The 24,538-nt window shown below is 39.2% G+C and overlaps 1 protein-coding gene across 1 annotated transcript in view; it reads right to left on the bottom strand.

The window, feature by feature from the left end:
* The window catches only part of POLN (polymerase (DNA directed) nu), a 176,316-nt gene that overhangs the window by 56,873 nt on the left and 94,905 nt on the right, over positions 1-24,538 (bottom strand). Inside the window, exons 15-17 of the mRNA XM_012664146.1 lie at positions 10,326-10,383; positions 9,196-9,273; positions 8,066-8,180 (exon numbers count right to left, since the gene is read on the bottom strand). Coding sequence (XP_012519600.1) covers positions 8,066-8,180; positions 9,196-9,273; positions 10,326-10,383 — 251 coding nt within the window. The remainder of the gene's footprint in view (positions 1-8,065; positions 8,181-9,195; positions 9,274-10,325; positions 10,384-24,538) is intronic.

A 24,538-nucleotide genomic window follows, 5' to 3' on the forward strand; every position in this document is an offset into this window, starting at 1 on the left:
TATCTCATTGTGGTTTTGATTTGCATTTCCCTGATGATTAGAGATGTTGAGCATTTTTTCATATGTTTTTTGGCCATTATTCTGTCCTCTTTTGAAAAGTTTCTGTTTATGTCCTTTGCCCACATTTTGATAGGGTTGTTTGATTTTTTCTTGTTGATTTTCCTGAGTTCTAAGTAGATTATAGTTATCAGAAGAGCTTATTTCTTATTCATGCAACATATCACAGGTCAACTGAGGCTCTGCTCCACGTCACCTGCTTTCTGTGATTTAGGAGTGTAGCTCATCCTACAACTGGAATACTGATGGTTGTCATGGCAGAAGAAGTAGCAAAAATGGACAACTATGTGTTGGCTCTTAAATTTTCTATCCAGCAGTAACCAACATCATTTCCATTCACATGCATTGGCTAAAGCAAGTCACAAGGGCAAGCCTGAGTCAGTGGGACAAGGAAGTAAACTCTTCCTTTAGGGAAGGATAACAAATATTTTTGAATAATCATACAGTCTATTTGTAACCTTTCTGATTACAAATATTTGCTTTCCTTCCCCTTGTATATGCAGAATACATTCATCTCCTTATCATAGGTGACAATCCAAAGTTTCATATAATTAGGGTAGCAGGCTCAAAGTCCAGGATTTTATGATAAATTTTCTTTTTAATTTCTTCTTCTTTTTTTTTAGAGACAGGATTTCACTCTGTCACCCAGGCTGGAGTACAGTGGCACAGTCATAGCTCATTGCAGCCTTGAACTCCTGCGCTCAAGCAATCCTCCCACCTCAGCCTCCCAAGTAACTGGGACTACAGGCACATGCCATCACACCTGGCTAATTTTTAACTTTTTGTAGAAACAGGGTCTCACTATGTTGCCCAGGCTGGTCTCAAAGTCTTGGCCTCAAGCAATCCTACCACCTCTGTGATCATCTTTATATCAGGTCTTACTGTGGCTTCTAAGAAGGCAAGTCTTAGTTCACTAGCTGCCACTCCATGAATGTGCTGTGCAATGGTAGGACAGGGACAGGAAACCCACAATAAACACTCCATCTGGAAAGGGGAAGAATGGGAGACACATGGCAGTCACTGGCCCACAGAAACTCTGAATTTTCTCTGGGTAGGTGTTGAGGGGGCCTTTTCTAGGGCTGGGAAAAGGGTCCTTGATTAGGCCTGGAATCTGTTCCCTGGGAGTATCTTTCTAGTCCATTGTTCTCCATAGTCTTTTGTTCCACTTTCTGAGACTTCTTTTTTCATTATTCTTCTTGGCTACTTACAAGAAGGCATTGAAGAATGCGGTTTTCTTGGTAGGTAAGTATGTTTCCCAGACTGCTTCTTGCCTATGTTTGAGTTTGAGCCCAAGGGTTGCTTTAAGTCTCAAATAATCACAGCCTCTTTTAACCCAGCCAGGTGGTTCTTTGGGAAGTACAACTCTCAAAAGTGTAATCGGCTTCTTACTTGAGCCAGCTCCAGGCACCAAAAGACACACCCACAGTTCATTTAGAGATGTATCCTCTCTCTAGACATCATTGCAGGCAACTTGAGTTCATCAGGAGTTTCTGGGAAAGCCACAACCTTTTACTCTCTTTTTTACCTCTCTTTTTCCAGAGCCGTGTTGCCCAACTACAAAGATTTTTGGGTGCCATCTTAATTCCTTCTGATGTGTTAATAGTAGGTATTAAGGTCACACCTTGATTTATGTGTTTTAATTGGTCTTTGTTGCTCACATGCCTTTTCAGATTTTTCTTTTACTGGTTGGAGAATCACTGATACATTCAAATGTGCAAGACTCCAGCTTTCAGGAATCTCATTATTCCTTTTCATTCCTACTTGTATACAGGCCAATTCTTTTCTGAGTTTGTCTCTTTCTTACAGTGCCTTGTTACACGTAGACAACAGCAATCAAAGCACACTCTGGCGTCCTGTTGGCCCACCTCTGCCTAAAGCCACAAGCTCATCGGGGATAGTATTTGCTTTACAAGTTATCACAGGTGACAGTTTTATCAAACATTATATCATTTACCAAATGCCATCCTTTAGGCTCCAATAAACATCTCTTCACTGCCTTCCCTGGCCCCAAAGCCCAAGCCACATGTTTTAGAATTTGTTATAGCCGCCTTTTACAGCACCAGTCCCTGTAGATACCATGATAGGCCAGGTTATGCTACCATAATAAGTCATTCCAAAATCCTACTATCTTACAGCAAGAATAGTTTATTTCTCATCCTTACTACATTCTGTTACAGGCTGGTCCAACCATTCATAATGCAGGATGATGGAGCAGCTTCTATCAAAAAATTTGCCAGCCATTGTAATAGAGGGACAAGAGCTCATGAGGACTCATTTGCAATTTCTTAAAGTCTCAGTAGGGACAAATCATTTACTCGCATTTCATGAGCAAATCACATAGCCACACCTGGTGCCTGCTAGGTAGGGAAGCACCATCTTCCCTGGATGTGTACCAGATATAATACTGTCGTCCACGCTTGTCTATACTTTTTTGTATATTCCTTGGGATTTTCTACATAGATAATCATGCCATCTGCAAATAGAGACAGTTTTATTTTTTTACCAGGGAATATCTCAGAGAAGCACCCAAGAAAGTCTTAAGCAGAAGAACTAACATATTTCACAGTGAAAAATTCTTTTAAGTTTTAGTCTAAAAATGTTGAGTTGAATGCACAGCTCATAAGAAATGTTTTTTATAAAACTTTTAGAAAACCATCTAATGAGGTGAAGATATGATTACTGTGGAGAAAGAGGTCTGTCTTGGACTTTACAGTGTGAACAACTATGTCTTTCATGTACATGGGGAGTTACCAGAGCTGAGTGAGCAGCTCTGAGGTCTGGTCTTGCCTGATGTGCACTCCCTGGACAGGTCCCAGCTCTGTGGGTCACAGGTGTTCATCTTTCAAATTGTGGCTTAATAGATGATTTCTTTGATTTCTTCTAAACTCCATTTATACAATTTTAAAGGTTTTCAAGGAAATTGTTATTCTTTGAAAATGTTACTATTAATAAATATTTCAGAATATAATATCAAATTGCCTTTTTGCTTTTTGTGTTTCAAACAATAAAGCATTGACACAAAATAAACATTTTTAAGAGTGTATTTGATCTTGCTGGTTTTTTGTTTGTTTTTTTTTTTACCATGTGCTATTCTAGTCCTTTGTTTGGAATCTAAAAATCATTTCCACAGCAACTAATTACAGTATAAGCCACAAACACTGGATTATTACTGCTGATGGGGAATTAGAAACAACCATCATGAAAATATTAAAAGCTTTGTAGTTTTGAAGTTCTCCCAAGAACTAATGCAAGCTAATAAAATGCAGAAAAGACATAGACAGTATCCAGTATAGATGTGAATTTCTCCAGTTGGCTTCATAGTGATTGGCTTGACATGAATCTGAAGAGAATTATTCTTCACCTTATACATTACACCTTTGTCAAAAATCAGTCAAGCATATTTGTGAGGGTCTATTTCTGGCTTTTCTGTTCCGCTGATCTAGTATCTGTCTCTCTGCCAACATCACACCCTCTTGATTACTACATATTAAGTCTTCATATCAGGTGGAGTGATTCCTCCCACTTTATTGTTCTTTGTCAAGATTGTTTTAGCTATTCTAGGGCCTGTGGCTTTTCATATGCATTTTAGAATAAGTTTGTCTGTGTCTATAAAAACCTTGCTTGGGTCTTAATAGGGATTACATCAGAAACCTATGGGTCAATTTAGGAGAGTTGACATTTTTTGGATGTTGAGTCTTCCATATCATGAACATGTCTCTTAGTTTATTAGATCTTTGATTCCCTTAATCAGCATTTTGTACTTTTAGGTATACAGATGTTGTACATATTTGGAAAACTAAATATTTAAGTATTTCATTATCTTTGAATATTAATGGTATTATGTTTTAATTTCAATTTCTGCATATTCATTGTCAGTTTATAGAAATGCAATTGATTTTTGTGTATTGATTTTGGGTCTTAAGACTTTGCTGAGCACACTCATTAGTCCTAAGAGTTAAGAAATTTTTTTCTTTGTATATTCTTTGGAATTTTCTACATAGACAATCTTGTCATCTGCAAATAGAGACAGTTTTATTTCTTCCTTTTAAATATACATGCCATTCATTTCTTTTTCTTATCTTATGCAGTGGCTAGAACTCCAGTATGCAATATTAATAAGTTGTTCTTGATCTTAGGGGGAAAACATTTAGCCTTTCACCATTAAAATATGCTATTGGCTTTAGTTTTTTTTTTTTAACAGATGTTCAAATTGAGGTCATTTCCCACTATTTCTAATTTGATGAGAATTTTTTTATCATGAATGGGTGTTAGATTTTGTCAAATGCTTTTGTCCACATCAATTAATATACTAGTTTTATTCTTCAGCTTGATGACATGGTAGATTACACTGATAGATTTTTGAATGTCGAACCAGCCTTGCATTCAAAGAATAAATCCCACTTGGACATACCATATAATTATTTTTATACATTGTTGGATTTGGTTTGCTAATATTTTGTTGAGGATTTCTGCATCTAAATTCATAAGTGATATTGGTCTCCAGGTTTTTTTCTTGTTTGTTAGTTTTATTTTATTTTTTTACTCTCTGTCTGATTTTGGTATCAGGGTTAATACTAACTTCATAGAATGAATTGGAATGTAATCTATTTTTGGAAGAGGTTGTATAAAATTGGTGTTAATTATTCTTTAGATGTTTGGTAAAATCCTCCAGTGAAGCCATCTGGGACTGAGAATTTCTTTTTCAGGAACTTTTAAGTTACAAACTCAAATTTTTTAATAGTTATAGAAATATTCATGTTATCTATTTCATCTTAATTAGGTTTTGATAGTTTGTAGTTTTCAAGAAATAGGTCTATTTCCTCTACATTATTGAATTTTTGAAATAAAAAGTTGTTCATAGTATTCCCTTATTATCCTTTTGATGTCTGCGGGATCTTTAGTGATATTCCCTACTGCATTCCTAATATTGGTGATTTATGTCATTTCTATTTTCATTTTTTGTGTTTATCCATTTTATTTATTTTTCAAAGAACCAGCTTCTTTCATTAATCTTCTCTATTGTTTTCCTATTTTCACTTTCACTGATTTCCGCTCTTATCTTTATTATTTCATTCTTTCTGCTTAGTTTGGGTTTATCTTGCTTTTCCTTTTCAGGTATCTTAGGATAGAAACTTAGATTACTGATTTAAGATCTTTTTTGATTTCTTTTTTTTTTTTTGAGACAGAGTCTCACTCTGTTGACTGGGCTAGAGTGCCATGCATCAGCCTAGTTCACAGCAACCTCAAACTCCTGGGCTCAAGTGATCCTCCTGCCTCAGCCTCCTGAGTAGCTGGGACTACAGGCATGAGCCACCATGTCCAGCTAATTTTTTATATATATATTTTTTTAGTTGTTCAGCTAATTTCTATTTTTTTAGTAGAGACGGGGTCTCGCTCTTGCTCAGGCTGGTCTTGAACTCCTGAGCTCAAACGATCCACCCGCCTCAGCCTCCCAGAGTGCTAGGATTACAGGCGTGAGCCACCACACCCGGTCTTTTTTGATTTCTAATGTAAGCATTTGGTGCTATACATTTACTTCTCAGTACTGTTTTAGCTGTATCCTTTGCTGAGTACTTTGACAAAAATGTTTTGCTGTAACTTTGCTAACATAGTTGGTTAGCAACAACCAGAGTAGTTTTGGACCCACTGAACAAAAATAATATGCTTGTTATCTATGCACAAACACTGACCTTGAATCACAGAGAGACTCTCTCATACACTATAAAAGAGAAAATCCAGGACATTTATTCCATCTAAGCACTAAGATGGAAAGCTCAAGAGTTAACCAAAAAAGCAAAACACTCTTCCTGCTTAAACAAAAACCATTTTCTATGACTTTCCAGACCTCTGCAGAGAGGGAAGGGGTGTTATTAAATTTATTACATACTTGAACAAATCTATATTACTTATATCCTAACTGGAGGGAAAGTGAAAGTGAGAAAGAAGGACACCTTCTGGGAGGAAGTACATAGAGAAAGGATGGCAAACAAAACACCCCAGGGTGCACTTGTGTTCAAGATGTAGAGAAGGGGAAGAGACAAAGATAAAGAATAAATGTTGTACACATGAAAAGGTGCTCAACATCATATTCATTAGGGAAATGCAAGTCAAAATTACAATGAGACACCACTTCATACTCACTACGATGGCTAGAATCAAAAAGACAGATAATAAAAAGTATTGGTGAGAATGTGGAGAAACTGAAACCCCATACACTACTTATGGGAGTGTAAAATGGTGCAGCTATTTTGCAAAATCGTTTAGCAGTTCCTCAAAAAGTTAAACATAGCTGTCACTAAATTGTACATTTTAAATAGTTGAGATGGTAAATTTTATGTGATGGAGTTATTTTACCACAATATAAAAAGCTAAACATAGCATTACTTTATGACCCAGCAATTCTACTCCTAAGTATTAATATATAATCAAGAGAAATTAAAACATAAGTCCACACGAAAACTTGTATACAAATGTTCATATTCATAATAGCCAAAAAGTGGAAACAACCCTAATGTCCATCAAAGGACATTTGATGAATGGATAAATACATGGAATATATTTGCTTACTTTTATTGAAATATATAGAATATATTATTCCACATGATAAAATCTTTTTCAGTCATAAAAAGGAATCAAGTACTGTTACATCCTATGACATGGATAAACCTTGAAGACGTCTTCTCAGTAAAAGAAGCCAGACATAAATGGCCCCATGTTGCATGATTCCATTAATGTGAAATGTCCAGAATAGGCAATCTAGAGACAGAAAGTAGATTAGTGGTTTCTAGGGGCTGGGAGGAGGGGAGAGTGGGGAGTAATGGTTAATGGATGTGGGGTTTCTTTTTGGAGTGATGGAAATATTTTGGAATTAGATAGTGGTGATGGTTACACAACCTTGTGAATGTCTAAAAAGCATGAAATTTTAACTTTAAAAGGGTGAATTTTATGGTTTTTGAATTGTATCTTGGTTTAAAAAAAAAATGGTGAAACCTAGAAGGGCATCTCCGCAGAAACATTGGGCACAGAGACAAAAAGAAAATCCTGGGTGGTGCCTGAGGCGGGGGTCGGTGGTGCTGCACATCAGCAAAGACCCTGGGGAGCCTTTGAGTCTCCCCTGCTGGTGGCAGGGTTCTCACCTGCGGGTGCTGGCCTTGGACCTCAAGGCCAACCAACACTGAAGAAAGGCAATCATTGTCTTAGATGTAAGGAGTTCCTGGCTTCAAATGGAAATAAAAGCCTAAGTACATAAAATGAAAGTTTGTTTTAAAAAGCAAGAATGAGCTGGCAGTGAGAAAGTAGAGGGGATAAGTGTAGAAGTTTGTATTGCACCTAAACAACAAATGGGGTCTTCACCCAGGCTGAAGATAGGATTTCCTTCTCGGGTTACCTTTAGGGCAACCCTAAGTAGTTTTTTTCTTTCCCAGTAGAGGGGAAGGAGGAAGTCAACAAAGATACATTAACAATGCTAGAGTAAAAATGAAAAATAAAAGGAATATGGATGAAGGCTTCCATAGAAGGCTCCTCTCCAACGCCAGGAGGAAGGAGAGCCAATGTCCTAAGAGTAAAGACTCAGAAAGAAAGAAGGACCTCTGACAACACTGCCGATCGCCCAACACCACCCAAGGCCACCTGCCTGTCTGCCAAGTATGAGCCATGGGCAGGGACTGCCCCGCAGCCCAGATTGCTGGGCAGCCACCCACCCAGCGGAGCATCCTGCTGTGCTCTCCGCCTCCAGGAGCTCACCTGGAGGGGGCTTGTTTTTAACACCATTTCTATTACTAATACATTCTCCAGGGATTGACTTCTTTTTAAGCAGGGAAGAACCATCAGTTCCTCCATTATTAGGAGACTCTGGCATCCTAGTTGTCTATTCTTCTTTTCGACATGATTAACTACTGAAGAAAAAATGTAATTTCTGCTTTTTGAAAATAGCCTTGGAATGACCTCAGGCTTTTAAAATCATGTCGGCATTCCTGCAGATCTGATAACCTGAGTGCATATATCTTACCACTGTGAAGTCAGAGTAGAAAACACATCATCTCTTTCAGATTCCTGGAATAACTTCAAAAGTTCTGGATCCCCAGATAAATGTGCAAGAACGCGTAATTCAATCTGTGAAAAGTCTGTTAGAGAAAGTTCTGCATTAAATCAGAATTTACCAAGAGTGGCGCTCATTGTTGCTCCTCCCGCCCCACCTCAGACTTTCCGCCCCTCTGCTGGTCAAGGTCAACATCCCCACCTCCCACTGGCCAGGGTCCTCTGGTCTCAGTGTCACGGGCCATTCCCTGGGTCTGCACATCTTCTCTACCTCCTGAAGGCCAGCAAGGCCTCCAGGGTGGGCTATATTCATTCATTTGTTCATTGGTTCATTCGTTCATTGTGTACATCAAAATTTTAGAAAGGGCCTACTATGTGCCAGGCTCTGTGCTTGGGATATGTTAGTGAACAAAATAGACAAAATTGCCTTCCCCATGGAGCTTACATTCTAGGAGGAGAAGATACCTTGAATAAATTATTTGGTATGTTAGAAGGGGAGAAATGAAATGGAAAAGTTCAATGACAGTGAGGAGGTTCAGGAGTGTGCGTGTGTGTGTGCGTGTGTGTGTGTGTGTGTGCGTGTGTGTGTGTGTGTGTGTGTGTAGGGAAGTTGCTGTTATAAATAGGGTAATCAGGCACCCTATTACAGGCCTTGCCAAGATAGTAACATTTAGCAAAGGTATGGAGGCAGTGAAGAAGGTGCCAAGATGGCATCTGGGGAAGAGGCATGGCCTGGGTAGGGGCCTGAGGTGGATGGGCTGTCACTGGGAGGAGGACCAGAGCAGACGGTGAGGCCACAGAGAGTGTGCTAGGCAGAGAGCAGTGGGGGCAAGGACAAGGAGGAGAGGGGCAGATTGATCAGGACCATGCAGGGCTATGTGGGATTTTGATGTGGTGAAGTGAAGGGGCCCTGGAAGTAAAAGACCTGTTATTATTTACTGTGCACAAGAAATCTTTGTTTCATATAAATCTTTGCCTTAGGAATTATTTGAAAGAATGAGTTCTATAGGTACCTTTGAATTACTTAATTTCTAAATATTTGAAAATGCATAAAGAGAGCTACCTTGACCATTATGTCCCTCCAGCACTGCACGCACGTACCTGCTGCTAGGAAGGTGTGGCCTTTGGACGAAACAAACATGGCCCTTGGGGAGATTGTGAGAATCTCATCTTCTTTACCTGAATTGTTATTTCAAAAGCACTTGGTGAATTTGGTCATTTGGTCATGAGCTGACTCAATAGCTATTCCTCAATACAAAATTATTTTAATATCATTCTGAGGTCAAGTCTAGATTTTTAGTTTTTCTGAATATTTTTATTAATGTAATTTTAAAATAACATATTACTACTAAAAGTTAACTAGATTTTCTGGTATTAAAATTTTCTGTTCTGTCTAGAATTTTTAATGAAGAAAGGACAAGTCAAATATTGACAATTGAATGCATTCCAGTAAAAACAGTCTGTAGCCTCTGAGCCTTATTAGAAGATCTATGGGGGAAGCACACTATGAATCCCCACAGAAGATTCTTCAAGGGCATGGGGACCAAGCCTGTTTAGCATGACTATATATTTTAAAAAGGACTTCTCACCATGCTCCACTGTTTTCCCAGGACCTCCTGGTGCAGTAGTGCCCAGAGCAAGGGGCAGGAGCGTCCCCACCAAGGGTGCAGGTGTGGGTTGGGAATGGGCCTCAGAATGCTCATTTGCTCAGATCTGAACTTTGTCTTTTTTAGAAAAGTGTCCATCAGCTGAGCCTTGGAGGAGCTCTTGAGCCCATGAGTTCCAGGCTACAGTGAGCTGTCAGTGCACTACTGTTGCATTCCAGCCTTGGTGACAGAGCGAGACCCTGTCTCTTAAAAAAAAAAAAAAAGGTAAAGAGTGTTACTGTGCTTCTATAAACATTTCCATAATTTTCAGACTTTAATAAAAGCCAGTGCTATTGTATGTTTGTTTGTTCTTTATCGGGAAGTTGGCAGAGGAGAGATGGTAGGAGGGAAGCTACTTCCCTCATATAATTATCATCTATTTTCACTTATAAACTGCTAAAAGGGAGGCACCATATCACTTTAGCTGTTTTTTATTTTCAATATATATTTAAATCCTGGTCATGCAAGTACAGGGAACTTAAGGAAAGTAAAGCAGTTAGTTATACAGAAAAGTGATGACAAACACTTCTAGGTTTTCAAAAAATGTTATCCAAGATTTTAGCAAGATAGAAAAAAATGAGTTACCTTTAAAATTTCGAGGTTTCTTAATTTGAATTGGGTGCTTGGAAATACCTTGGATATTCTGTTAATAATAAGAGAATAGTTTTAGCTGGAATATCTACTCTTAAATTAATCTGTACCATTTAAGAGTATTTAAAATGTATCACATTTTATTAAACATTAACAAAATAAGTAATGCCAATGTATCACACATAAGCATATCAATATTTAATACAATTGTCTAATATTGAAACACAATTTCGGTGGATACGTCACTAAGTATGGTCACCAGATTTGAGAACAATCCTTTTTGACTCTAGCCTGGGTGACAGTTATCATAATTATATACAATAATTCTTTTTTTTTTTTTTTTTTTTTGAGATAGAGTCTTGCTCTGTTGCCTGGGCTAGAGTGCAGTGGCATCGTAACTCACTGCAACCTCAAACTCCTGGGCTTAAGTGATCCTCCTGCCTCAGCCTCCTGAGTAGCTGAGACTACAGGCATGTACCAACATGCCTGGCTAACTTTTCAATTTTTTGTAGAGATGGGGTCTCACTATGTTGCCTAGGCTGGTCTCAAACTCCTGGGCTTAAGTGATCCTCCTGCCTCAGCCTCCTGAGTAGCTGAGACTACAGGCATGTACCAACATGCCTGGCTAACTTTTCAATTTTTTGTAGAGATGGGGTCTCACTATGTTGCCTAGGCTGGTCTCAAACTCCTGGGCTCAAGCGATCCTCCACCTTGGCTTCTCAAAGTGCTGGGATTACAGGTATGAATCACTGCCCCAGTTGAGCTGGGATTACATTTCTGAGAGATTCTCCTGGCTGGAGAGATGGAGGACTAGGAGTAGAGTTGGGAAGGCCTGCACCAAGATGGGTGGGTCACCAGGGTGGGGATGAGCCATTGAAGGAGGCCCAAGGGTCTAGTGACCAGAGGGGTCCACAGGGTTCTGGCCTTTCTGACGAGGTAAATCAAGGAACCCACATGGGGAGCTTGAAGATGCACGTTTGGCTTAAAAATGGTGAAATTGTTAGGTAGATGGTGAGGGATTCTGGGTCTCCTAGGGATGAAAGTGGGTGCTGTTGCCCCCATCTTGTTCCTGCCCCACCCTAATCTCCCCAGCAACTGCCATACCTGGGGGAGGAGGGAATACCCTACGAGTCTGCCAATCATAACTTAGCATGCCAGTTGCAAAAGAATGCAGAGGACTCTCTAGCCCATGGGTCAAGCAACATAGGTACCATAGAGTCTGGAAATTGACCTAGAACAACCTACATGTGTAGTTAAGACTCAGGTCATGTGACTCCCAACTGTCCCATCAAAGTGGTTCCATGGTGATCTCTGAACCACGAGGGAAGTCTGGGCACTAAAAAACAGGACGCAGACCATAACTAGGCCATTTTTGCACCCTTCCTTCTGCTCTCCCTTTGTTGTGATAATGGGCCCGGTCATCATCTGTGGTGTATGTACCATGCTCTATAAACCTATATCTTGCTCTTGCCCTATAATCCTATCTTTTTCTCCTTAATAAACCTCATTTTTGTGCTTGCCTTACTTTGGCATGTCTGGTCATTCTTTGGCCATATGCGCGTCAAGAACTGACATTTTCAGACTAAAACTTGACAAAATCATGGTGTCTTTTTTCTGTATTTGGTTTGAGGTTCTTGAGGGAAAATTGAATGAAGAAAGAGATTTGAGGCTTGTGAGCATTTACATGGGTGTGACAGCTGCCAATAAAGGAGGCACTTGTGCAGAGTGCTCCAAGGAGAAAGGAGGAACACCTCCAACTGCAATGTCCTCAGTAGAGGGAGAAGAGTGCACTCCTCTGGGAATGGCCGAACCCCAATGGTCACTGAAGGAGGGGAGACCACTCTGAGCTGGGAGGAGTGCCAAGCCAAGTTGGGTCACCACAGGGGCAGAGTAGAGATGGTACAGAGCAGAGGAAACCACCAGGCTACCAGAGGGAAGCCTGAGCCTCTGGTGAGCAGGGAAGGCTGGAACCTGCGGTTGCTGCCCTGGGGCGCTGTGACTTACATAGAAAAGGAGCCATTTTCTGAGGACCTCTTGAGGTAAGTTCCCAGGGCCATGGTCACTCACGTTTGGCTCAGAATAAACTTTACATTATTTTACTGAGTTTGGTTTTTTCCATTAACAAGACGAGTATCAGTGAGCATGGCCCAGGGATTCACAAATCCAAGAAAGCTTTAGTAAGTGGTCCTGAGGTGGTTGAGTTACAGTTTGGTTTTATACATTTTAGGGAGACAGGAATTGCAGATAAAATCATAAATCAATACATGGAAGGAATACATTAGTTTGGCATAAAAAAGTGTGACATCTCAAAACAGGGGCTTACAGGTTACAGGTAGATTCAGAAATTCTTTAATTTGTAATTGGTTAAAGAAATAAAGCTTTGTCTAAATGCTTGGAATCAGTACAAAGGATGTTTTAAGTTAAGATAAGGAAGTCCATCAATCAGGGAGCAAGCCACAATATACTGACTCAAAGTGATCTGTAAGCAAACTGAAGGCCTGCAGGAGTGAATTAACCTTTGCTTGGCATGGCCTTAGGTCCTGTTTGTATTTTGGTATCTTATTGCCACAAAAGTCTGTTTTGTCAGTCTTTTGATCTCTATTTTAATATGCTGGACTAAACTCTAAAAGGGAGGGGGTATAACGAGCCATGCAGATTTAGCACCACTATTGAAACCATTATATGATTTATGAACATCTTGCTAATACAGTTTTTGACAGATGTTTATATTACATAGGAGGGACATTCATTAGCAAAGCAGAAAAACAACACACAAGTGTAAATACCTTGATTAGAATTATTTAAAAATAGCTATTATAACATTTACATAGGTCCTAATAAAAATAGAGCTTAAATATTATATCAGGAAAGCAAGGCCTCTTCATATGTGGTGCAGTCTGTACCCTGAAGAAAAATTTTATAAGAATCTTCATCAAATAATAACTTATGAATGGCTCATGCTTTGGAAGACAGAATATATCACTTCCTATTAAAATTTTTTAAAAAGGTAATAAATAGCTCTTTTACCTTTTTTTGGCACATTCAAAAGGATATCAAAAGAAGACAGAATAATGGCCAAAAAACATATGAAAAAATGCTCAACATCTCTAATCATCAGGGAAATGCAAATCAAAACCACAATGAGATATCACTTATCTCCAGTGAGACTGGGCTTTATCAAAAAGTCCCAAAACAATAAATGTTGGCGTGGATGCGGAGAGATAGGAACACTCATACACTGCTGGTGGGACTGCAAACTAGTGCAACCTCTGTGGAAAGCAATATGGAGATACCTTAAAGAGATACAAGTAGAGCTACCATTTGATCCAGCAATCCCGTTACTGGGCATCTACCCAAAAGACAAAAGTCACTCTATGAAAAAGACACCTGCACCCGAATGTTTATAGCAGCACAATTCACAATTGCAAAGATGTGGAAACAACCCATGTGCCCATCAATACATGAGTGGATTAATAAAATGTGGTATATGTATACCATGGAGTACTATTCAGCTCTAAGAAACAATGGTGATATAGCACCTCTTGTATACTCCTGGATAGAGCTGGAATGCATTCTACTAAGTGAGGTATCCCAAGAATGGAAAGACAAACACCACATGTACTCACCATCGAATTAGTATTAACTGATCAACACATAAGTACACATATAAGACTAACATCTATTGGATGTTGGGCAGCGGAGAGGGGGGAGGGGGAGGAGGGAGGAGGGGATGGGTATATGCATACACAAAGAGTGCAATGCGCACCGCCCGAAGGATGGACATATTTGAAACTCAGACTTAGGGGGGAGGGGGGTCAAGGGCAACATACGTAACCTAAACATCTGTACCCCTATAATATGCTGAAATAAAAACAAAACAAAAAAAGGATATTAAATTAAACTTATCCCATGGAGTAGGCTTAAAATTTGTAACTTTTATTTCTGCCGATCGCAGGAAAAAAATAATCTTGCTATTTGTGGAGGGATACTGCCTGTTTGGGGCCATGCAGCACTCTCTTTTCCTTTTTCTTTAGAAAATGGCACCCAGATCTTCGTTAAGGTTCCCCCCCACCCCACCTTTAAGCCAGCCAGCAGACCTCATCTCCATGCCACAGAGATGCAGGGAGATGCCTGCTAAGGGCATCTGTGAGAGGTGCTTCCTCATACTTTCATGGAAGCTGCATGGAGGGACACTTTTCATTCCCACTGGAGATAAACTAAGCAAGCATCTCTGAGGTCTGCTGGGACTATGTACTATCTGCCTCTGAGACCAAGCAGGGACCCCTCTGGGGGGCCTTACAGCACCCCCCAAGTGTGGAAATAAAGGAAAATCCTGAGGTTTTTTTCAGGGGGAAGGTCTAGGCACCTGGCTAACCTTGAAAAGTGAACAGGCAATCTGATGAGAACAATGGCCCTCCAAGCAATCCAGTGTCAGGAGGTGTTTTGGTTACCTATGGAAACTAAAAGGTGGCATCTTAACATGTTCTTGAGTTGTTTTTCAGGAACCCCCACCAGATGGAAAATTCAGATAAGGGGAACAGAGCAATTGAATTAACTCTGACTGCCATTCTTTGTTCTAAATTTCCCCCGAAGGGCCTGTCACACCCATCTTAATATTCTTTTCTGCTAATCCAAGAATCTCTGAATCTACCTATGCCCCCCACCCACCGCACTTCAGGATATCTCACCTTTTTGGGCCAGGCCTGCCTGAAATGTACCTCTGCTTTTAAAAACCCTGGCTTGTAAGCCATTGGGGAGTTACAGTTTTAAGTGTTAGCTGCTCATTCTCTTTGCATGGCACCCTGCAAATAAAGCCTCCTGCTATTGCTGCAACTCTTAGCTCCAGTGTCTGGCTTTACTGCACTGGGTGAGCAGACCCCTGTTTGGTTCAATAACATCTCAGGACAATGAGGGGAGATCTATGTGAAAGAGAGGCTGAGAAAAGGGGAGAAAGAAACTGGGTCTGTCCATATAACTTCAGCTGCCAGTTCAAACCTTTCCTGAAGTCAGCCCTTCCTTAGACTTTGTAAAGGAAAATAAAAATCTCAAGACCACCCCCTCAACTCCTTATGCAAAAACAAAGATCAAGCCTGGAGGCTGAGTCTTGCAATACCCCCTTCCAAGGGAACAGTTGTTACTAATATTATGTATTAGCCAGATCTCCACAGAAAGACAAAAGGCATCTAAGAGGACTGCCCCTACAGACCATTCATAAGGAAATTCCTTGCTGGCCCCCCATAAACAAGGACATGCAAATTGTAACTTTAGGTCTCCAGGTTAAGTCTAACTCCTAAAACTAATGATGTTGATTATAAGTTTATCTTCCCAGGTGCAGAACAGAGACAAGATGAGATCAATCATTCCTCCACCCACCCAGGGACATCTACATTACAGATTCTTCCTTTAGTCCCTTTTCCTCTTCAGTTACCTTATGTAAAATCTGGATTCCCTGGGCCTCACAAGAATGTAAGCATTTGCTTCACTGCCCACCTCCTCCTCCTTTTTCTTTCTGCATGCCCTTTCTCCTTAAATACTGAAGTTCCCAAATTCCCCCCTAGAAAAAGCAGTCAAAGATGCATCCGTGGTTTGTGTTTTTCTGGGTGCATCCTCAAACTTCAGCTTAGTAAACCTCCATTGATTGAGATCTTTGCTTCAGTCACTTATTTTGTGTTGTCAACTTCTAAGGGAAGCTGAGACATATCCTTAATTCTTTAGATCAGTTTGAATTTTGTTTTCTATTATCTGTACCCGAAAGTCCTTGAGTGAACGCAGGGATTGGTGATGTTTTAAACCCTAATTTACACATGTGGGGAACAGCACCCAGTCAAGCATGGCTGACCCAGACTTCTACCGCTCTCCCCTCAGTTATTCTCCCTCCACTCACTCTCCTCCTTCCCAAGGTGGTGTCTGGGGTGGTGGGTGATGGGGGGAGCCTATATACCACCATGGCACCAGCAGGGAGAGGCCTGTGTCACCAGTTGTGGCTGCCCTGCCCTTGTGCCCTGCCCTGTCTGCTTCTGCTGGTGAAGTGTCCACGAAGGACTGCCATCTGTACTCACAGCACAGCCAGCGTCTGATGTCCCTCTTCTGCTGACTTGGCCCTGGAAGTGGCTCTGGTGACACTGATGTCTCCTGAATCTCAGCTGTATCCTCCCTGTGGACCAGGCCTTTGACTGTCCATCTCACAACTCTCCTCATGGTCCAGGCAGCACAGGATCCAGGGGCCACAGGAGCTCCCAGCCCCAAGTCATGCCTGTGGGGCCCATGGAAACTTCGTGGGAGAGAGCAGCTTCAGGCCCTCTCTGCCCAAACACCACCAAGTGTTGGCCTGGCACCCCTGAAAGCCTCAGTGCCTATGTATCGTACAGCCTGTTGGGGGCTGCATTCCCCTCTCTGGCTTTCTGTTCCCACCTTGGTTTCTGACACAGAAGGGCCAGAGTCAGTGTCTTTTGGAGACACTCAGTGCTTCACTCTGAGTTCTGTTCTCCTGCTCTCCCGCTCAGCAACTCTTCCCAGCCCAGAGGAGTTGCCATCTCCTTCTTGTGAAGTGGAACTGCCCATAGCATCTTGTATCCTCTCTACTCAATGGCTTCCTTTATAATGTTAAACTCTGAAAATATAAGGCTTTGAGTCTTCGTATAATAATTAAGAGAAGCTTCTGAAATTCAAAAATTAACAAAATACTTTTTGATCTCTAGTACCTGACACTTTTCTTGTTTTTGCTATATTCTATCACAAGTTTTAGTTGAAAGCCAGAGCTGAGCACTAACTTCTTCATTCTCAGCTGTAGCTGTATCTTCCTCCAAAGTAATAGAGGCCTCAGCAGTCTCTAAGTGGCAAGAGATGCTGGGAATGAAATATACGTTGGATGATCTTTTAAAACTATACCTGTGCTATCAAGTACTTTGTTCAATTATAGCTGCTGATAAGGAGACGTCAGCTTCCAGGAAGGTGGCATAAACACACTTTCCTTATTCCTCCCACCGGTACAACTAAAACCTTGGGCATTACATAGAAAGCAAATGTAAGAAGACTCTGAAAGGGGAGCTAATAAGGCAGACTGGCAAGGGACCACGAGACCCAAAGAATTACACAGAGGTGAGTTCCCAGGTTTCTTTTTGTCTAATATGTCACAGACTGGGTGCTGGAGAAGCCAGTAACCTGGAAATGCCAACAGACACTGACCTACCTAAAAAAAAAAAAAAAAAAAAAGCCTGCTCTCACTGGCCACAGGACCAGAAGAGGAACAGCCTAGCAAGACAGAAAACTTCTATACAATGAGCACACTACTCCAGCCAAGTGCCACAGAAAAACTGTGGCTGAGTTTAGCACATTTTGCAAGCAGTTTAGCAAGAATCCTCCCATTCTTGATACATTGCCAAGATCTTCTTAGCAATTTTCCATCCACTGACCCCCTCACCCTGCCTGCTGGCTGGATTTATCCCCAGATGCCCTTGCAATATTTGGAGTTGAGTTCGATTTCTCTCCCCTATTGCAACAGTCTTTTTAAAAAGTATATTTAATTTTAATTTTTTTAGAGATAGGGTCTTGCTCTGTCTCTGAGGCTGGAATGCAGTGGTGCTATCATAGCTCACTGTAACCTCCAACTCCTGGCCTCAAGCGATTCTCCTGCCTCAGCCTCCCAAAGTGCTGGGATTACAGGCGTGAGCCACCACGCCCCACCCACTATTGCAATAGTATTAAATCATCTCTTTCTTGCATGTTTAAGTCTGGTGTAATTTTTTGGACAAAATATATCAAAATTTGTGGGATAAATTATCAGGTAACGTTTGCTAAAAAAAATTAAAAGATGAAAAAAAATTTATGGGACAAAGCGAGAACAGCGCTGACAGGAAAATTTATAGCACTAAAAATGCATACATGAGAAAAAAGAAAAAGCCTCAAAGCAATAATCTGAGTCCCCACCTTAAGAATGTATGGGGGAAAAAGGCAAAATAAACCCACATTGAGCAGAAGAAAGGAAGTCATAAATAACAGAATTCAATAAATTAAAAACAGGAAAACAATAGAGAAAAATCAATGAAACAAATAGCTGGTTGTTTTAAAAGATCAATAAAATTGACAAACTCTCACTAGATTGACAAAGAAAACAGAGAAAAGATGCAAATTATCACAATCAGGAATGAAATAGGGAATATCATTACAGACCCTACAGACATCAAAAGGATAAGGTGGCTGGGCACGATGGCTCATGCCTGCAATCCTGGCACTTTGGGAGACTGACGCAGGAGGATAACTTAAGGCCAGGAGTTCGAAACCAGCCTGGGAAATATAGCAAGACCCTATTTCTACAAAAAAATATTTTAAAAAATAAGCCAGGGGTGGTGGTGTGCACCTGTAGTCCTAGCTACTCTGGAGGCTGAGGTGAGAGAATTCCTTGAGCCAAGAAGTTGGAGGTTGCAGTGAGCTATAATGATGCCACTGTGCTCTAGCCTGGGTGACAGAGCAAGACTCTGTCTCAAAAAACAAAACAAAAACCAAAAAAAAAAAAACAGTAATGTTATAAACAACTATATGCACATAAATTTCACGACTTAGAAAAAATGAACAAATTCCTCAAGAACCACAAACTACCAAAATTCACCCAATATTAATAATATGAACAACTCTATAACTATTAAGGAAATTAAACTCATAATTACAAACTCTCCAAAAAGAAGTCGCTAGGCCCAGATGATTTCATTAGAGGATTCTATCAAATATTTAAAGAAGAATTATTATCAAGTCCACATAATATCTTCTAGAAAATACAAAAGGAAGAAACACTTGCCAGTTCATTTTATGAAACTAGTATTACCCTGATACCAAAACCAGATAAAGACAGATTAATATCTCTCATAAATATACAAACAAAAATCCTTGAAAATATTAGCATATAGAATTTGGCAACATATTAAAAAATATAAGATCCAACAATTGCACTCATGGGCACTTATCCCAGAGAAATGAAGACTTAAGTTCACACAAAAACCTGTAACACCTTTATTTGCGATCATCAAAAACTGGAAACAATCCAGATGTTCTTCAAAACTGAACTGTCACTCAGACCTAGGAGCTTCAGGTGATGATAAACTGCCCATGGGGAGCTTAATATCTTTTTTTCATAATATCAGACATTATAAATATATTCTTTTGAAAAACTAATAATTTTTTCTCAAAATTATAAAAAGCATCTTCTATAAAATATATATTTACTGTTAAAAATATTCCTAAGAACATTCTCTTAACTAAAAGAATTCATTCACTGTATTTATCAAAATCTTACCATGTGTCAGCTATTATGAAAAATGCTAGTTCTTAACATACACAGCCTCTAAATAATTAATATTTAAATAATATACAAACTACTGGAGGAAATTCCTTTACCTAATAAATACAAGTTGTAAGAGCTAATGCTATATATTTTTCCCTAAAAATGATTTTCCCTCAATACATTAGCTATATTTAGCACTTGATAACTAAGATTTAAGTTCCTGATTTATTTTACTCTTTCCTTCAATAATATTTCGTAACTACCTTTCAAATGGTAGACACTGTGCTTGTTTATTGGGATAAAATGTTGAAAACTTTAGGAGCCTATGGTAGAGTGAAGGCAGACACTAGCAAGGTTAATAGTGATAGGACAGGGTCAAGGAAAGGCTGCTCTGGGAATACACACCTATAATGAAGCTGTAGTAAGTTAAGAATAGGGAAATACACCAAGGGCATAGGACTCAGAGCCTAGAAACAGATCCATGCATTTATCAAAATTCATATAAGACAGGCATTAAAAATTATTGTAAGTTCTTACGATAATAATAGTTATAAGAAGCATTTATCCAAAAGAAAAAATAATCAGATCTCTATCTCATGCTTATATAAAAACAAATGCCATGGGAATTAAAGGTCCAATGTAAAAAATAAAACTTTAAAACTATTAAAAGAGAATTCGAGTATCTTTATAATCCCCAAATAAGAAAGAGTTCCTTAAATAAGACACAAAAAAGGACCAGGCACAGTGGTTCAAGCCTGTATCCTAGCATTTTGGGAGGCTGAGACCAGAGGATCGCTTGAGCTCAGTAGTTCGAGAACAGCCTGAGCAAGAGCAAGACTCGGTCTCTAAAAAAATAGAAAAATTAGCGGGGCACGGTGTTGTGAGCCTGTAGTCTCAGCTACTTGGGAGGCTGAAGCAGGAGGATCGCTTGAGCCCAGGAGTTGGAGGTTGCAGTGAGCTATGATGACACCACTGCACTCTAGTCAGGGTGACAGAGTGAGATTCTGTCTCAAAAAAAAAAGGGCACAAAAAAACTCAAACCGTAAAGAAAAAGATACAAATTTGATGATATTAAAATGAAAAAATCTGGAAATCAAAGATATAGCATACAAGGGAAAAATAAATCATAGATTGGGAGAATATATTTATATAATTGAACAAAAGTCTAGAATCCATAACATAGAAAGAACTTTCACAAATTAACAAGAAAAAGACAAACTACTAAATTGAAAATAGGCAAAGGAGATAAACAGGCAAGTCACCGAGAAACTGGAATGACCAATAAATCTGAAAATACACTTGCCCTCATTATTAATTAAAGGAATGCAAATTTAACCATAATACGAAACTAATTCACACTCATCAGACTGGTACAAATTTTAAAGTCTGGAAATACCAAGTGCAGTGGTCTGTAGGGCAGTGAGATGTCTCCCACCCTGCAGGTGGGGAGTGTGAATCAGTCCACCATCAGGAGGGTGTTTGGTGATATCAGGAGAGGTGAACATCAGCACGCCCTATGGTCAGGCAATGCTGGTGACATGCTAGGAAAACCCTAGCACATTTTCAAGAATATTCACCACAGCAGTATTTTTTTCCTCGCAGCATGGTTTTTAATAGTGAAAAAGTAGAAACAATCTAGTATATTTACACAATGACATACTATATAGCAGCTGAGATTAATAAACTATAGCTACTTCTGCCAACATAGATGAATCTCAAAACATAGTGTTGAACAAAAATGGCAAACTGTGTAAGTACAACATGCTATCATTTATATAAAGTTTAAAATAGCAAAAAATACCAACTATTATTTAAGGAAGTATGTATATATATATATATATATTTAAGGAAGTATATATATTTAAGGGATTTTAAATGTACATACGTATATGCAAGCATGAAAATGGTATGATAAACACTAAGTTTGGGATAGAAAAGGAAATAGGGAACAGTTTGGGATAGAAAAGGGAACCAAATTGGGAAGAACAGACTTGGGAAAGGATAAATAGGGACTTTAAATATACCCAAGTAACTTTAAGCTTTTAAACTGGATGGTGGATACACAGATATTCATTATATTAGATTCCATACCTTTTTAATAGGAAAAGGGGCATCTCACTGAACTTTGTGGGGGGCAGGAGGATGGGGTAAACAAGGCTCTCTGAGGACATGTCCCCTGAGTGGAAACCAGAGGAACTAACATGCAGTCATCAGGAAAATAAGGCTGGACTGGAAGAAGAGTATTTAGGGATTTAGGGGCAGAAAAAGTAACTAAACAGTGGTAACAAGAGCAATGGCTTCAAGGCAAGGGAATGCATGGGGGACCAAGGAATCATAAATGATATCAAAATGTTAATTTGGCTCTCACCCAGCTAGATACTAAAAAGCTAGTACAAACATGCGAATGAAACATTGAACATACAGTTAGAAAAATAAAGAAAACTAACGGGAAAAAAAGACTTACTAACAAAGGAATCAAAAACAAACATCCAGCTAAATAATATCTAGATTTTAATACAGCTATAACATTTTATTTAAAAAAGTAAATACTAAGCTAGAAGAAAAATCAGATCTTGAGATACTAAAGAATTTGTAAAAATACAATGCGAAAGGTCAGATATTTTGAATTACATAATGTTGATAAATTCTGAGCCAGTATCACAAATGGCATTGAGTGAATTGAGGACACTGACAAAACTGGCCCTGCTGATGTAGAAACTTTAGAAGGGACATCAAAGCCATGCATGATAAGGAGGTATTGGATGGTAAGAATGTGGCTCCTGGCAAGTGCAATGAGAACAAAGGTCCTCAACACCTTCCCATGAGAAGGCTTTTGTAAAAAAATATAGTTCTAGGAGGGACATACAAAACAAGGATTGACAGGCATGAACCCTAAAATATCTGAGTTGGGGAAAGAAGAGAATTTAGATAAACAAAAGACCTCACAATGAACTCATGCCTACAGTGAAGAGCACGACAGTCCTGCATGGGGAGGAGACTTGGCCCATATTGTGAACACTGTAATCCTGATGCTGACCCCAAACCTGATGACTTTGAGACACTGAAAGACAATTCAAGAGTAGATCACACATCCAGTTTTACATTCAGTAAACACTTAGTGCCTACTGCCTTCCAGGTACAGAGCGAAGCTTGGGGATACGTCAGTGAAGCATGCAAAAAAGGTTCTTATTCTCATGGAATTTACAATCCAGTGAGGTGAACAGAAGCACAGGCTGTTACAACACAGTCTAATAAACATCATGATCTGGGAAACACAGGGAGGATCTAGGAGGGACCCCGGACTGAGGTTCTGATAAAGCAAATATTGATTAATGAACTATTCCTATGCTAGAAGAACATAAAGAATGCAGAATTTTAGATGAATTAAAAATTATTAGGTTGGAGTTTCTACTTCTTCTAGGGATGTATACAATTAAAAAGAAAGTTTTTCCCCCCCTAACAGTGAGGAAAGACTAGATGACCTATAAAATCATCACTTTTCTTGAGGCCATCAGAGAGTGAGCCAAGTGTTTAGCAGAGAACTGATCAATGCATACATACGAGAGAACTACCAAAGGCTGGAAAACATCCAAAAGTATTACATAATAATGCCCAATACTCATATAGGGCCAGGAATAGGGCCTGCTGCCACCAGCCATTCTTGATAAGCTCCTAATAATTGGGTATTAGCTAAAATACTCAGAAGGTCTTTCTTCAGGAGTGAAGAATAATTAGCCTTAGATGAAGCACTTCTCTTGACCTGCCTAACAAATCACAAAAACAAGACCAGAAAGGAACAAACTGTTTCCAAGTAATTTAACTCATCCCAGAACAAAGCTCAGGAATATCTATGGGAGTGCAAATAGATCCAACACCCAACAATGTAAAATCCACAATGTCTGGAATCCAAAGATTATCAGGCATACCAAGAAGCAGGAAATGGACTCATAATGAAAATAATCATCTATTGAAGTTAATCCATAGTGAACACAGATGTTGAAATTAGCAGACAGGGACATTAAAATAATTATTATAGTTGCATTCAATAAATTGAAAAAATTAAGTAGATATGTAGAAGATATAAACCCAAACTGAATTGCTGGAAATGAAAATTGTACTGTCTAATACAAAAAATACACTTGATGGAATTAAAAACAGATTCAACATGACAAAAGAAAAGATTAGTGAACTAGAGGACACAGAAGTAGAAACTATCCAATTGAAACAGAAAAAACAATTCAAGAAAAGAAGAAAGATGAGTTTCAGCAAGCTATCTGATAAATTCAAGCCACTAAGATATGCAGTTTGGAGTCTTCAAAGGAGAGGAGAGAGAAGGGGGGCATAAAAAAGTGTGTGAATAAATAATTGCCAGTAATTTTTCAAGTTTGATGAAAACTATAAATCCACAGATCCAAGAAACTCAATGAATCCCAAACACAAGAAACATGAAAAAAAAATATACCAAGGTACAGCATAATCAAGATTTTCAAAACTAATGATAAAGAAAAAGCTAAAAGGAACCAAGAAACAAAGATAATGACAGCACATTTCTTATCAGAAACAATATAAATGAGAAGAAAGTAACATCTTCAAAGTACTGAGGAAAAAACTTTGAACTCAGAATTTTACACCTCATAAAAATAACTTTCAGAAAACAAAGGTGAAATAAAGACATTTCCAGACCTACAAAAGCCAAAAGAATTCATCAACTGCAGACTCACATTAAATGTTAAAGGATGTCCTTTAGACAGAAGGAAAATGATGCCAAATAGAAATCTGGATGCAAACAAGGAAATGAAGAGCACTGGAAACGGTAACCACATGGGTAAATATTCAAGATATAAAAAAATGCTCAACATCTCTAATCATTAGAGAAATGCAAATCAAAACCACAATGAGGTATCACCTAACCCCGGTGAGATTGGCCTCTATC

The sequence above is a fragment of the Propithecus coquereli genome, unplaced genomic scaffold (assembly GCF_000956105.1).
Source record: "Propithecus coquereli isolate 6110/MARCELLA unplaced genomic scaffold, Pcoq_1.0 Scaffold862, whole genome shotgun sequence".
Taxonomy (NCBI): Eukaryota; Metazoa; Chordata; class Mammalia; order Primates; family Indriidae; genus Propithecus; species Propithecus coquereli.